At 53.5% G+C, this 13033-nt stretch overlaps 2 protein-coding genes across 3 annotated transcripts in view; both read left to right on the top strand.

Annotated features, from left to right (window-relative positions):
• Window positions 1-13033, top strand: part of FBLN1 (fibulin 1) — a 101607-nt gene that overhangs the window by 22278 nt on the left and 66296 nt on the right. For both annotated transcript variants that reach the window (XM_045290019.1, XM_004700222.4), the window contains exons 5-8: window positions 4671-4730; window positions 7065-7166; window positions 7591-7728; window positions 9655-9792. In XM_045290019.1, the coding sequence (XP_045145954.1) occupies window positions 4671-4730; window positions 7065-7166; window positions 7591-7728; window positions 9655-9792 (438 nt within the window). The remainder of the gene's footprint in view (window positions 1-4670; window positions 4731-7064; window positions 7167-7590; window positions 7729-9654; window positions 9793-13033) is intronic.
• On the top strand, window positions 3310-4606 carry LOC101657073 (DNA polymerase beta). Its single transcript, XM_013004110.2, has one exon. It carries the CDS (start codon window positions 3341-3343, stop codon window positions 4346-4348), a length of 1008 nt encoding a protein of 335 aa, XP_012859564.1. The 5' UTR covers window positions 3310-3340; the 3' UTR covers window positions 4349-4606.

Here is a 13033-nt window from a genome sequence, read left to right as displayed (position 1 = left end):
TGCCATGTACCTCCTTGGCATCATTAGCAAGTTGCCCCATCCCCATGGTGGGCTACAAGCATCTTGTCTGCACAGTCCCACCCAGTCGTTTGGTGGCATTGCAAGGACTGTGGCTAGAAGGGCCATATAAAGTCACTCACTGCACTGCACCCTTCCCCTCCCTGAGCTTTATCCTCCCCTCCCCATCCTGTGGAGACTGGGTGAGGGTGGAAAGGGTAGAGGTACAAAGAGAGCTCAGAGGCTGGAGAACGGGCTTCGCCCCAGGCTCTGGGTCAGCTAGACCAGTCCTGTTTACAGGCCAGGCTGCAGGGAGACCTGGGGCAGATGTGCCCTAAAGGGTCTAAGGGCCATATCCTGGCTCCCTACTTGCCTGTTGGAATCTGAGATGGTATTTTCCCAGTGAGCAAGCCTCCACTCTTTGCCCTGGTGGGGTCTCCACTGTGGCTCTCCGGTGGTGGTGGGGAGATTATCGCTGATTTATGGCCTGTTTCATAAACGCTCTCTGGGATTTCTGTGGCTCCAGACGGCTTATCTCTGCTTCGCCTTTTATCTGCTTCACTTCCTGCCCAGACTGTCTTCAAAACCCCCCCCACCCCCACCTTGGAGAACTCTTAGACCTTTCCTCCCCCTGGTCCGCCCGCCCCACCCCAACATTTATCCTGTGTGCTCTGCAGGGCTGCTGGGACGGCCGCAGCTTGCTTCCAAATAAAGCACATGCTCGGAGGAAGCCGTTGGAAACTTCCGATGCTTCTAGAAGTTTCCAAAGGCTTCCTCACAATGGCTGTCTGCCATCCAGCACTGGCCTGTGGTGGCTCAGACAGAGCAGCTACGAGTCCAAAATCGACTTGATGGCTCCGAGTTCGGTTTTGAACAGTGCTGGCTGGCTCCCTGGTTAGGGGAGGGGTGCAAACAGTTCCTTGCCCACCTGATCACTAACTGCCTGGAGCTTTGAGTCCACCCAGAGACACCTCGGAAGAAGGTCCTGGCAACCTTCTTCCGAAAAACCAGCTGTTGGGACCCCCCTACGGAGCCCCCATTCTGCCTGGCACACGAGGGGCTTTGTGTGTCAGAACGCGGCTGGTTTAGTGGGTGGACGCGTGGGCCTAAGATGCGAGGAAACGGCCCGGGCCTCTGTCCGTTTGAGAAGGCCTGTGCTCAGACATCTGTGGGTCCTGCTGCTCGCGTTCTGCAGGTGGGGCAGCTCGGGGTCAGATCTAGCGGTCTTTCCAAGGCACACACCTTGATGACCTCATCGCAGAAGTGATAACTGGTTCCTTGGATCCCCCCCTCCCAGGAGCCCACTGAGGGGTAGGAATGGGTTCCTATGTGCCTCGGGGCCCTTGGCCTGTGCCTGGCTGATGGCAGGGTAGGAATAGGAATGGGTTCCTATGTGCCTCGGGGCCCTTGGCCTGTGCCTGGCTCATGGCAGGGGGTGGGGGAGCTTGGTGTCTGTCTGAACTGAGTGCCCTGAGGGAATGAAGCACCCCAACATTCTAGATTTCCGCTTCCTCACTTCCCAGCCTGGAGGAGATGGCTTCCTTCAAATGGTCTTGGCTCTGGCAGCTCTGCCTGAAATTAACCTTCTCCTTCTTCTTCTCCTTCTCCTCCTCCTTCTCCCCCTCCTCCTTCCCCCCTCCTCTTCTTCCTCTTCCTTCTTCTCTTTCTTCTCCTTCCCTTCCTCTTCTTCTTCTTCTATTGGTTAGTTTTAGTGGCACCCAAAACCAGACTGGATGCCAACTCACGGCGACCATATAGGACAGGGTAGAACTGCCCCTTTTGTGTTTCCTAAACTGTAACAGTCTCTGAGTATGGAAAGCTCACACACGGGCCAGGGAAGAGGGGAGAACATCCGATTGAAAACAAACTGTTTCAGGGGAGGAGGAGGAGGAGGAGTTCTTGGAGAAGAGAGGAAGGACAGCTACCTTTAACCAGAACCAACTCTTGGTTGATGTCCAGAAACACAGAAATGACTAGCATCTGTTTGCCTAAATAAAGCCTTTCTTTTCCCTAAAAAAAAAAAGAAGAAAGCTCTTTCTCCCGTGGGGTGGCCGGTGCTTTTAAACTTGCTGGGTCACCACCCAATGTGTAACCACTGCGCCTGCAGTGCTCCACTTTCAGCACAGAGTCCACCTATTGTACAATTCACTAGTTCCATCATCTGTGAATGCTCTAGGGACCCAGCCCCACCCATCCAGTGTGTCCAACAAATGGGTTTAAGGGGGTGGTGGTGTCAAGGATGCATCAAAAACGAGGCCCTTGTACCCTTTGGGGTCGCCAGGAGTCAGAAGCGTGTCATGTTTTAATCAGATGTCGCGGAGGTGAATTAGGAAGACCCCAGCTGTTAACCCAAAGGTTAGTGATTCAAAGCCACCCAGTGTCTCCACAGGAGGGATGACCCCTGGTGTTGTGCCCCTGGAAAGGTGGCTAGGAAACCCTCAGGGCAGCGCCACTGTGACGCTTGGGGTCACTGTGAGATGGAGAGTCAACTCGACAGCAGCCTGTTTTCAAAAACCCAACCCAACCCACCGCCATCGAGCCCATTCGGACTCCTTGTGACCTGCAGGGCAGAGGAGAGCTGCCGCGAAGGGTTTCTGAGACTGTCCGTCTCTATGGGAACAGCCAGCCTCATCTTTCTCCTGCGGAGCCGCTGGTGAGGTCGAACCGCCGACCTTGAGGATGGCAGAACCCACGATGCCACCAGGGTTCCTCAACATACTCTGGTAGCTCCTGAGATACATTTCTGTAGGAGCTTTGGTGGCGCAGTGGTTACACGCTGGGCTGGTCACCACAAGGCCAGCGGTTTCACCGATCCAGAGAGAAGGCAGCTTTCTGCTCCTGTAGGGAATCCCAGCCTCTGAAACCCGCGGGGACAGTTCTCCTCTGTCCTGTGGGGTCGCTGTGAGTCGGAAGTGACTGGACGGATGGCAGCAAGTGTGTTTTTTCAGGAGTGTCATTCCATTTTTAAAGAGAAAAGTTGAGTGCCTAGCCTATTGAGAAGTGGGCTTGGCCCTCCCAATAAAACCCAAATCGAATCAAAACAAGACGCCCGCAGCTACTGCACCGACTCTGAGCGTGAGAGTAGAGCTGTGCTCCAGGGAGTTTTCAGTGGCTGGTTGTTCAGAAGTAGACTGCCAGCCCTTTCTTCTGAGGTGCCCCGGAGCAAACCTGAATGGCCCACCTACGGTTAGCGGTCAGGCGCCCAACCATTGGCGCCATTCCATCCAGAAGTGGGAGAGAAGATTTTGGGCATTTCTTCTAAGAAAAGATGAAGGCACTGGGCTGCTCCGGTCCCGTCGGCACCGGGCTCGTAGGACCCTGGGATCCCCAGGCGCAGGTCCCCATGAGCAAACGGAAGGCGCCGCAGGAGACGCTCAATGGGGGGATCACCGACATGCTCACGGAACTCGCAAACTTTGAGAAGAACGTGAGCCAGGCCATCCACAAGTACAACGCCTACAGAAAAGCAGCATCTGTGATAGCAAAGTACCCACACAAAATAAAAAGTGGCGCAGAAGCAAAGAAATTGCCTGGTGTAGGAGCAAAAATTGCTGAAAAGATTGACGAGTATTTAGCAACTGGAAAATTACGTAAACTAGAAAAGATTAGGCAGGATGATACAAGTTCATCCATCAATTTCCTGACTCGAGTTACTGGCATTGGCCCATCTGCTGCAAGAAAGTTTGTAGATGAAGGAATTAAAACATTAGAAGATCTCAGAAAACATGAAGATAAATTGAACCATCACCAGCGAATTGGGCTGAAATATTTTGAAGACTTTGAGAAAAGAATCCCTTGTGAAGAGATGTTACAGATGCAGGATATTGTGCTGAATGAAGTTCAAAAGGTGGATTCTGAATATATCGCTACAGTCTGTGGCAGTTTTAGAAGAGGCGCAGAGTCCAGCGGCGACATGGATGTTCTCCTGACCCATCCAAGCTTTACCTCTGAGTCAGCCAAGCAGCCCAAACTGTTGCATCGAGTTGTGGAGCAACTACAAAAGGCCCATTTTATCACAGACACTCTGTCCAAGGGTGAGACGAAGTTCATGGGTGTCTGCCAGCTTCCCAGTAAAAATGATGAACAAGAATACCCACACAGGAGGATCGATATCAGGTTGATACCCAAGGATCAGTATTACTGTAGTGTGCTCTATTTCACTGGCAGGGATATTTTTAATAAGAACATGAGAACGCATGCCCTAGAAAAGGGCTTCACAATCAACAAATACACAATCCGCCCTCTGGGAGTCACTGGCGTTGCTGGAGAACCCCTGCCAGTGGATAGTGAGAAAGACATCTTTGACTACATCCAGTGGAAGTACCGGGAGCCCAAGGACCGGAGCGAGTGAGGCCTCTCCTCCCTCCTCAGTGCAGCTCGCAGCGTCTTAATTTATTCCTCCCCTTTGCTACATGAGGGTCTCTGGTGGTCTTAGGGACTGGTTCGTCCTCGGCTTCGGCCTGCGTTGCAGTCAGTGAAGGCTCATGGACCACTGTCAGACGAAGCTGTTCTTGTTTTCCCAGCAGTGTCTGCACTTGGAACCCAGTGGATTCAGGGTCACCTGCATGAAGGTCTAGTCGAATGAAATAAAGAAGAGCTGAACTGGAAAAAAAAAGAAAAGATGAAGGCGTTGTGTTTGGCTAACCGTTTGCCTCTGTCTCCCTCCCCCTTAGCTAAAATTCCTGAGGGCGAGGAGGAGCAAGAGGACCCATATTTAAATGACCGCTGCAGAGGTGAGAAGCGAGCACCCCGCCCCTCAGGCTGAGCAGGGGTTCATTAACCCTGAGTGGAAGTTGACACTGGTCTTGTGTCTCGGGAGTGGACCCTTGGTGGCTTGGCTTTGGTCTGCCCTGGGAAGTGCCCTTTGGTTGAGGGTCATGGCTATCCATTGGTCACTCTGGGCTCCTGCCTTCTTCCCGTAGCATCTGGGAGCTGGGGCCTGGTGGGAAGGGCTGGTGAGGAAGGGGTGAGTACCACGCTGGCCTGAGGAGTCCCAGCACCAGCCATCATGTTCCACTAGTTTCTCCCAGGGTGGAGGGACCAGTCACTGGGCTTTGTGACCCTGAGCCCAGGAGCGCCTGACACAGGGAGGGCGCTCAGTAAGGTTCCTGTGGCCAGAGATCCAGGTCCAGTGTAAAGTCCCAGGGCCTTGAAGCCCCAGTTTTCCTGTGAAGCTCTGCTTTTCTCCCACCGACCAGTCCTGCCTGTTCAGACAGGTTTGTCTTTGCCACGTTCATTCCGAGACTCGCCCACTGGTGGGCAGAGGGTTGTTGGGATCAGCAGGGATCCTGCACCCAGCCCTGGGAGGGGATGGGTAGCAGGGAGCCCCAGACAGTGCTGCCCTGACAGGAGGCCAGGAGGAGGGCTTTCAGGAACGGAGGCACTGTCTCAATGTCTTATAGACCAGACGTTCACACCTGGGTGTTGGCAGGTTGATTAGATCCTGGGGTTCCGAGGGAGAAACTGCCCCTGCCCAGGGCTCCCTCCCCTGGCGCTTTAGGTGTCAGCGCTTTAGGTGTCAGTGTGTCTTCCCCTCAGGGCCCCACACCCCTCCTGCCCCTTCATTAGGCCCCCAGCAGGAGGGATCAGGGCCCACCTTTCCAGGACCTCTTTACCCGTTCAATAACAGGCTACCTTCTGCTTCGAATGTTTGGTTGATGTTGATACCATGCATTTTTCGTAACGGAAGAATGTACTTGAAAAAAAAAAAGTTTTTTAGGTAATGGGATTTTGGCGCAGTAGGTGGAACATGTGTGTGAGGAGGGGGGGGATGGAGTCTCTGATCGGGGAATGGGGGAATGAGAACTGTTTCTTTTCATGCTTGCTTTCTTTTTAAAAAACAGATTTATTGACACCAAATCATCCAAATATCATACAACTTGGTAGCTTAGTTATATCAAGAAGAGTTGTATAATCATCACCACGGTCAATTTTAGAACATTTTCTTCTTTCTTCGATTCATTGTTATTAGCTCCCCATTTCCCCTATCCTCACTTGCCATTACCCCCAAGAAACCATTAATCTAGTTCCCATCTCCAGAAAACATACAAACACAGCTAACAACAATAGCAAAGTAAAATAGAAAAACTTCAATCAGTAAGATAGCAGGAGCTATTAAAAACTAAAACAGATTTTAAATGGGTCAAAAGAGACCCTTTTCTTTAGTTCACAATTATATAAATGCCTACCAGTTGGCAGTGTGCATGGAAAGTGGGAGATAGGCATCCCACTAAACCTCAGAGCCTGAAACTGTAGGTGGGCACTATATGTCCCATTAGTCAACAAAAGGGTTAACTGATAATATGTTCAAAAACAGACCCTATTTTGCTCTAACAAGATCACACTCACCGGTCCAGGGGCAAGGATCTCAACTTAGCTTTTGGGAGGGGAGCACGGTTCCACTGGTAGCAGCCTCATGTTCTTCTCTGGGGACCCTCATGGAGGGGCTTCCTGAGGGAGCTGTTACAACAGTTGAGGATTAACCAGGAAGTATAGGGAAAGGGGGTGAAGCCACAGAGAACTAGTGGTCAGTGGGGGTAGGAGGTGGCCTTAATGGCCCGGGCAGCCATTGGGAATGTAACAACCCACTCCCCCCAGGGAAACTATGTGGTAGAGGTTTATCACATGGACATCCCAGATACCTCATAGGGAGAGTGGCCTGAGGGCGTGAACCAGGGAGACTGGGGGAGACTCCGGGCGTTTCTCCCCGGTGCACCGGAGCTAAGGAGCTAAGGCACGGGTAGTGGCAAGGCAATACAGTCACTGCTTGAGAGATTTGGGGAGAGGCAGGGCCTGCTCCGGGCCTGGTCTCATGGGGGTGGGATACTGTCCCCTGCTGGCCAGCAGTCCTTTCTTCTCCACCTCCCATGGCCTCAGAACTCACAGACCATCCTGCGCCCCCCATGCTATCACCCAGCGCTGGCACTGACCCTACACACCAGAGGACCTCCTGCAGGGCAGGGACTGGGTAGTCGGTGGGTGAAACCCACTTTCCTGCTTTCTCTGCTTGGGGTGGTGGGGGCTGGAGAGGATGCCTCCTGCACCCCACTCACACGCTCTGTCCGCAGGCGGTGGGCCCTGCAAACAGCAGTGTCGAGACTCGGGGGACGAGGTGGTCTGCTCTTGCTTTGTGGGCTACCAGCTGCTGCCCGACGGCGTCTCGTGTGAAGGTCAGTCCCTGCTGCCCTGAGGTTCGAGCAGGGTCCTTGTGAGGTGGGGGACCACCCAGGACTGAGGGTCTGGCTGTCCTGGAAGAGGGCAGGAATTGGGCTCAGAACGTGTTCTGTGTCTAGGGTCAGCAGATTGGCCCTGGGCAAGTCCCCTAGCCTCTCGTCTCCAATGGGTGTCCCCTTCCCACTGGGCTTGTTGAGGGTCTCGTGAGCCCAGGCTATGGGTGGGTGCTCAGTTGGCGAATCCCCAGCACCCTCTCCAGACACAGCTTGCGTGTGCTGCAGCGGGGTCCCAGCTGGGTGGAAGCCAGCCCCCGCCACCCTACACCCTCGCCTCCCACCCCCTGAGCTCCGGCCAGTCCCAGGAGCTGCAGAGGGATCCCACTTCCTGTTGTTGACCGCTGACCATTCTGCTCCCTCCCAGACGTAAATGAGTGCATCACGGGCACGCACAGCTGCCGGCTGGGCGAGACCTGCATCAATACCGTGGGCTCTTTCCGCTGCCAGCGGGACAGCAGCTGCGGGACAGGCTATGAGCTCACGGACAACAACGACTGCAAAGGTGAGCAGCGGTCGCAGCACCCCCACATCTGCAAGAGTAGGTGTGGGGAGCGGGGTTGACCGGCGGCGGGTGCTGGTGGTGCTGCGTCCCATGTGGCTGCCATGGCTCATCGGTGTTTGCTGCCAGGTGGCCGGTCCCCTGACTCATATTGACCCTATGAACAATGGCACCAGTTGTCATCTGCTCCCATGCCATCCTTGGGATTGGCAGCAGATGAGACTATGGTGATCTGCCCAGGACCCTCTGGGGGGTGGAGTGGTGCACCTGGTCAACTTGCTCCAAAGAGCATACCAGACCCAGAGGCACCGAAGAAAAAAGAGCTGGCTATCCGGTTGGGAAAAGCCAGCCGTTGGGCTCCCTGGGGAGCAGAGCGCTAGCCTGACACATGGGATTGCCATGAGCCTGGGTCAGCTTGCCTGGCAGCTTGTCTCTAGACCTGCTTGGGTGGGTGTCAGGGGTGCAGATTGGTGGGTGGCGGGGTGGCAGGGTGAGAAAGCAGGTACGGGCCCATAGAAACGATCAGGACACTGGGAAGCCGAGAGCAGGCCCCGCCCCGGCTAATTCTGTCCTTCATGCCAAGTGGCTAATTGGAGTTTCTGGAAGCGCCTCAGTGCACGGTGATGTAAAAGCAACGCCGAGGATGAATGTGGGGAGCCCATGTGCTCTTTCTTCCCAGAGAGGAAGAAACAAAACCACCCCAAACACAGGTCTCTGTTTGTGCCACAGCTGCCTTCCGTCTGATTGAAGTTCAAAGCATCTTTGCTTCCCCTGTCTTAAAAACACATAAAATCCGGGCATTTCTGGCTGCCGGCCTGTCTGCCTGCCACTGCCAGGACCCAGGCGTTGACTCGGGGTGAAGGCTCTAATGTGGATCCTGCAGAACAGGGGTGGGGAACCTTTTTTCCCCTGCCATTTGGATGTTTATAACATCATTCGCAGGCCACACAAAATTATCAACTTGGAAATGAGCCCACTCTCTCTGGGCCAACATTTCATGAACTCAGCCCTAAAGTGCTGGCTGAAACCGCTTCTCTTTGGTGAGGTGTGTGATGTGAGCTGGTGTCCATCATCTCTCTGGCCTTCTATGGCTTGTGGGCCAGATGTGTCCCACCTCATTTTAGAGCATGGCTTTCTGCCTTTCTGCAAACCCACGGTGTGAAAACGTTGCTCAGAAGCCCGGGCAGCCAGGCCCTTCTGATAGCTGTGGGCTTTCAAGTGGCGTCCATTCAACCCAGCAGCTCTGGTGGCATCGTGGGTATATATTGGGCTGCGATCTGTAAGGTCAGCAGTGTGGAACCACCTTGGGAGAAAGACCAGCTTTCTACTCCCATCAACAGTGACAGTCTCAGAAACTCACAGGGGCAGTTCTACCCTGTCCTATGGGGTGGTTCCCCGCACACCCCCCCCTCTCTATTCATTCTATGCCTGTGGGCTTTGAACTTTGAGAAGCCGGTTGGCCAAGCCAACTGAGACTCCATCATTCGAATGTTTGACATCATGAACTTCAAGGGAAGGCAGCCTGGTCTTAATCTGAAGAGCAGTCCTCGCTGTTCATATTTGGAATATCGTGAAACTTCCAAATGAAGGCGCATACAGGGGCCGGGTTTATTGCCACTGAGACAGTTTTTTGATGCTCTAAACATAGCCCTTAGCTGGCAGCGACAAAACCCACATCTGCCAGGGAAGTGCCTGGGCTACTTATTCTGTCAGCAGAAAGAGAACCCCCGGAGGGATCAGGAGACAGGCACCAGTTATGTCTTTAGCAACGTGGACTTGAACTGGTTAGTTTTGAGCTGTCTAGTAGGGGATTGTCTGGGACTCTGAGTAAATGAGCATTAAAACAAAAATGTGTGTGATTTTAAAAGTGTTGTACGATGCTTCTGGCAGGATGCTTGCTAACCGTTTCCTTTTTTTATGATGTACCAGATATTGACGAATGTGAGAGTGGTATTCATAACTGCCTCCCCGATTTTATCTGTCAGAATACTCTGGGATCCTTCCGTTGCAGACCCAAGCTACAGTGCAAGAATGGGTTTATACAAGATGCTCTAGGCAACTGTATTGGTAAGGCGCCCCACTGCCGGGCGCAAGGGGGCTGCAGGGTGGTTGGTGGTCCAGCCGGGCCAGCCAGCAGGCTCTGCCTCGAGCGGGTCAGGGGTAGCACAGGACACAGAGCAGGGCCAGATGAGAGGTATCGTGGGACTTGCACGATGTCGATGTCGGGTGCCAAATTTCTCAATGTGGCTGCCCCAAGACAGAAAATATAAATAAACACACGGGCCAGGCTCTGGGCCAATAAAAAAAAAACAGGCCGTGAGCTGTATCTGGCCCAAGGGCCATTGTTTGCTAATCCTTTGCACAGATGAACAGAGCCTCGGTGGTGCAGGGGGTGTAGCCCTTGGAAGGCTGCTAGCTGAAAGGGTGGAGGTTTAGCCCGCTCAGCCGCTCTGTGGGAGAAAGGCCTGGTGATCCGCTTCTACGATCACAACCCAGAATTCCCTATGGGGCAGTTCTACAAGGTGACCTAGGTTTGATGTGAGTCGGAACTGACTCCAGGCACCAATCACAATATTCACCAACGAGAGCCTGGGTGGTGCCAACAGCTAACACACTTGCCGCTGTGGTCGGCAGTCTGAATTTTCCCAGAGACACCCCAGAAGAAAGGCCTGGTTATCTGTTTGCTGGAAAGCAGGCACTGGCGAGTTTGTGTAGCCAGTCCTCCTCCTATACTTGTGGGGTGGCCATGAGTTGTCGAGCTGAAAGAGCTTGCATTCTGGAGCCAGCAGACGCCTGGTTTTGAACCGGAGGACCTAGGTGCATTTCCTTTCCCTCTCTGAGCTTCCTTCTCCTCCTCTGTCAAGTGAGGCCAGCCGTTCCCTGGCGGACCATCCTTACTCCGCAAGATGTAGAGCATCTAGGTCAAGAGGAGCCAGTTCCCTGTCGTCAGCTATCTTCAGGCTGTTAAAGAAAGGGTTTGAAAAATACAAGGGTGATGTCAGAGGGCGTTCGGTGGGAAGGAGCGAGCGATGTGCAGAACCGTGGGTGAGCCTGGCCAGGGAGCAGCTGTCCTTCCTGGGGTCATTCAGGCTAGCCACCTGGCTTCACCTTGGTTTGGTGCCAGCATTTGGGTCCAGACTTGTCAGCCCTTCCTTGCCCTCTGCTTGGCAGAACCTGCTCCTGACATCAGAGAGCCTCTTCTGACCCCACAGGCAGGCCCCCTTAAAAGGCCGCCGTGTCCCTGGTACTGCTCATCTCTTTCTTATTCAAGAGGGCTCAGCCTTTCAGAGGTCAATGCCAGTTGTCCGGTGCTGTCCATTCGCCCACTTGGTTCTGAGTCACAGTGGCCCCGTGTACAGTGGAGCGAAGCATGGCCTAATCCTGCGCCATCCTCTCGAGTATTACGTTTGAATCCACTGTTGCAGCCACTGTGACTGTCCGTCATTGAGGGTCTTCCTCTTTTACACTGACCTTCCACCAAGCACGCGGTCCTTCTCCAGGAAGCGGTCCCTCCAGATACGATGTCCAAAGTACGTGAGGCGAAGTCTCGCTCGCCTCACCTTTAAAGAGCCTTCTGGCTGTACTCCTTGCAAGACAGATTGCTTTGTTCTGCTGGCAGTCTATGGTCTTTGCAATCATCTTTGCCAGCCCCATAGTCAAAGGGCCCTGGTGATATAATGGGTCGGCAGTTGGAAACCACTAGGGAAAGAGGAGACTTTCTACTCCCTTAGCGAGTGACCATCGCAATCACCCACAGGGGCATCATGAGTCAGAACTGGCTCAGTGGAAAGGGAGTTTTTTCAGCCTTTCCTATAAATCTTTACTGATCTTCTACTACAATGGAAGTTTGTGTTGAAATCACTTTTTTCTCTTTTCACATAGATATATTTTTCATGGGAAACCTTGGCATCTTTTCATTTTAACGTTTCTTCAAATGTTTTGAAGCATCCCACGAGAAATGGGTCAAGCAGCACATACGTCAACAATTGTGAGACAGCCAATGCGGTGGTGCTGACTGCATGTGTGACGTCACGCATCCGGTCTCCATGCCCTGTGCCAAACTCTTCCACCACCGGGAAGCCAACCCCCTGGCCCCCAGGCTTCCCGTCTGACTCTTGAGTGGCTGCTGTCAGTGGGTTCCATGTAGACAATTCTTTAAGAGAGCCCAGGCAGGTGGTGGTGCCCTCGGGTGCCGTCAGTCCGTTGCAACCCATAGCAACCCTCTGCGCCACGGGAACGAAACACTTCCCTTCCCTGTGCCATCCTCACCTCGTTGTTATGTTTCAGCCCCTGGTTGCAGCCACCGTGTCAGTGGTCTTCCTTCCTGTAGCTGGCCCTCCCCCACTTTACCAAGCCTGACGTCCTTCCCCAGGGACTGGTCTGTCCTGACAGCGTGTCCAAAGCACGTGAGACACGCATCGCCGTCCTTGCCCCTCGGGAGCTCTCTGGTTGTACTTCTTCCAGGACAGATCTGTTTGTTCTTTTGTGGTCCGTGTTGCTTTTTGTATTCTTCTCCAGCGTCATTGTTCAAGTGCATCGGTTCTTCGTCGGCCTTCCTTATTCAGTGTCCAACTTTCACCGGCATAGGAGGCGATGAAAATCCCGTGGCTTGAGTCACGTGGCACCTTAGTCCTTTGGCCCTTTTGCGATGGGCTTGTTTCATTCAGGATTTCAAGGTTCATTCACGTTGTGTTTTTCAGAGCTTCTCTTTAGGGTATGCCGTCATATGAGTATGTTGTTGCTTGCCATTGGATCGAATCCGACCCATGATGACTCTCTAGGACAGGGTAGAACTGCCCCAGTGGGTTTCTAAGCCTGTGTAATCTTTATGGGAGCAGCTCATGGGTGCTTAAGGTCACCACTTCTATAGGACTAGGAAGCCCCATATGACCTTTCGCTCACTGAGGACATCTCCATAGGCCCAGTTTCCAAACAGGGTCACGCTCATAGGGAGAGGGACCAGGACTCTACCATACCTTGTCAGCAGATAATTTGATCCATCACAAGACTGCAGGGTGGCATGGGAATTGCTGGGTCCAGGGAGACGACTGAGCGTCCTAAGGGCTTGTGACAGGGCTGGGACTCAGAGCGAGGAGGTGGGGGGGGGCTTGATGAGCATTGTAGAAGGGCAGAGAAGTCCGGCAGGCCAGTCTGTGTTGATTGCTGGGGAGAGTGGAGGTGTTTCAGCGTTCAAAGCAGGCGGAGGGGCCAGAGAGGTGCAATATAAGGAAGCCAGCTGGCGAAGCTGCCCTGTGGCCTAGGGGTATGGGCCCCGTGTGTAGAGAGGAGAGGACCTGCCTACTGGCTT

Source organism: Echinops telfairi, unplaced genomic scaffold, assembly GCF_000313985.2.
Source record: "Echinops telfairi isolate 266 unplaced genomic scaffold, ASM31398v2 ScPeMD7_2;HRSCAF=8, whole genome shotgun sequence".
Taxonomy (NCBI): domain Eukaryota; kingdom Metazoa; phylum Chordata; class Mammalia; order Afrosoricida; family Tenrecidae; genus Echinops; species Echinops telfairi.
The sequence above is the reverse complement of the archived record's forward strand: the minus strand, read 5'-3'. Positions and strand labels throughout refer to the sequence as shown.

Coding starts and splice junctions, on each gene's coding strand:
- LOC101657073 (XM_013004110.2), top strand. CDS start 3,341: ATGAGCAAACGGAAGGCGCCGCAGGAGACGCTCAATGGGGGGATCACC.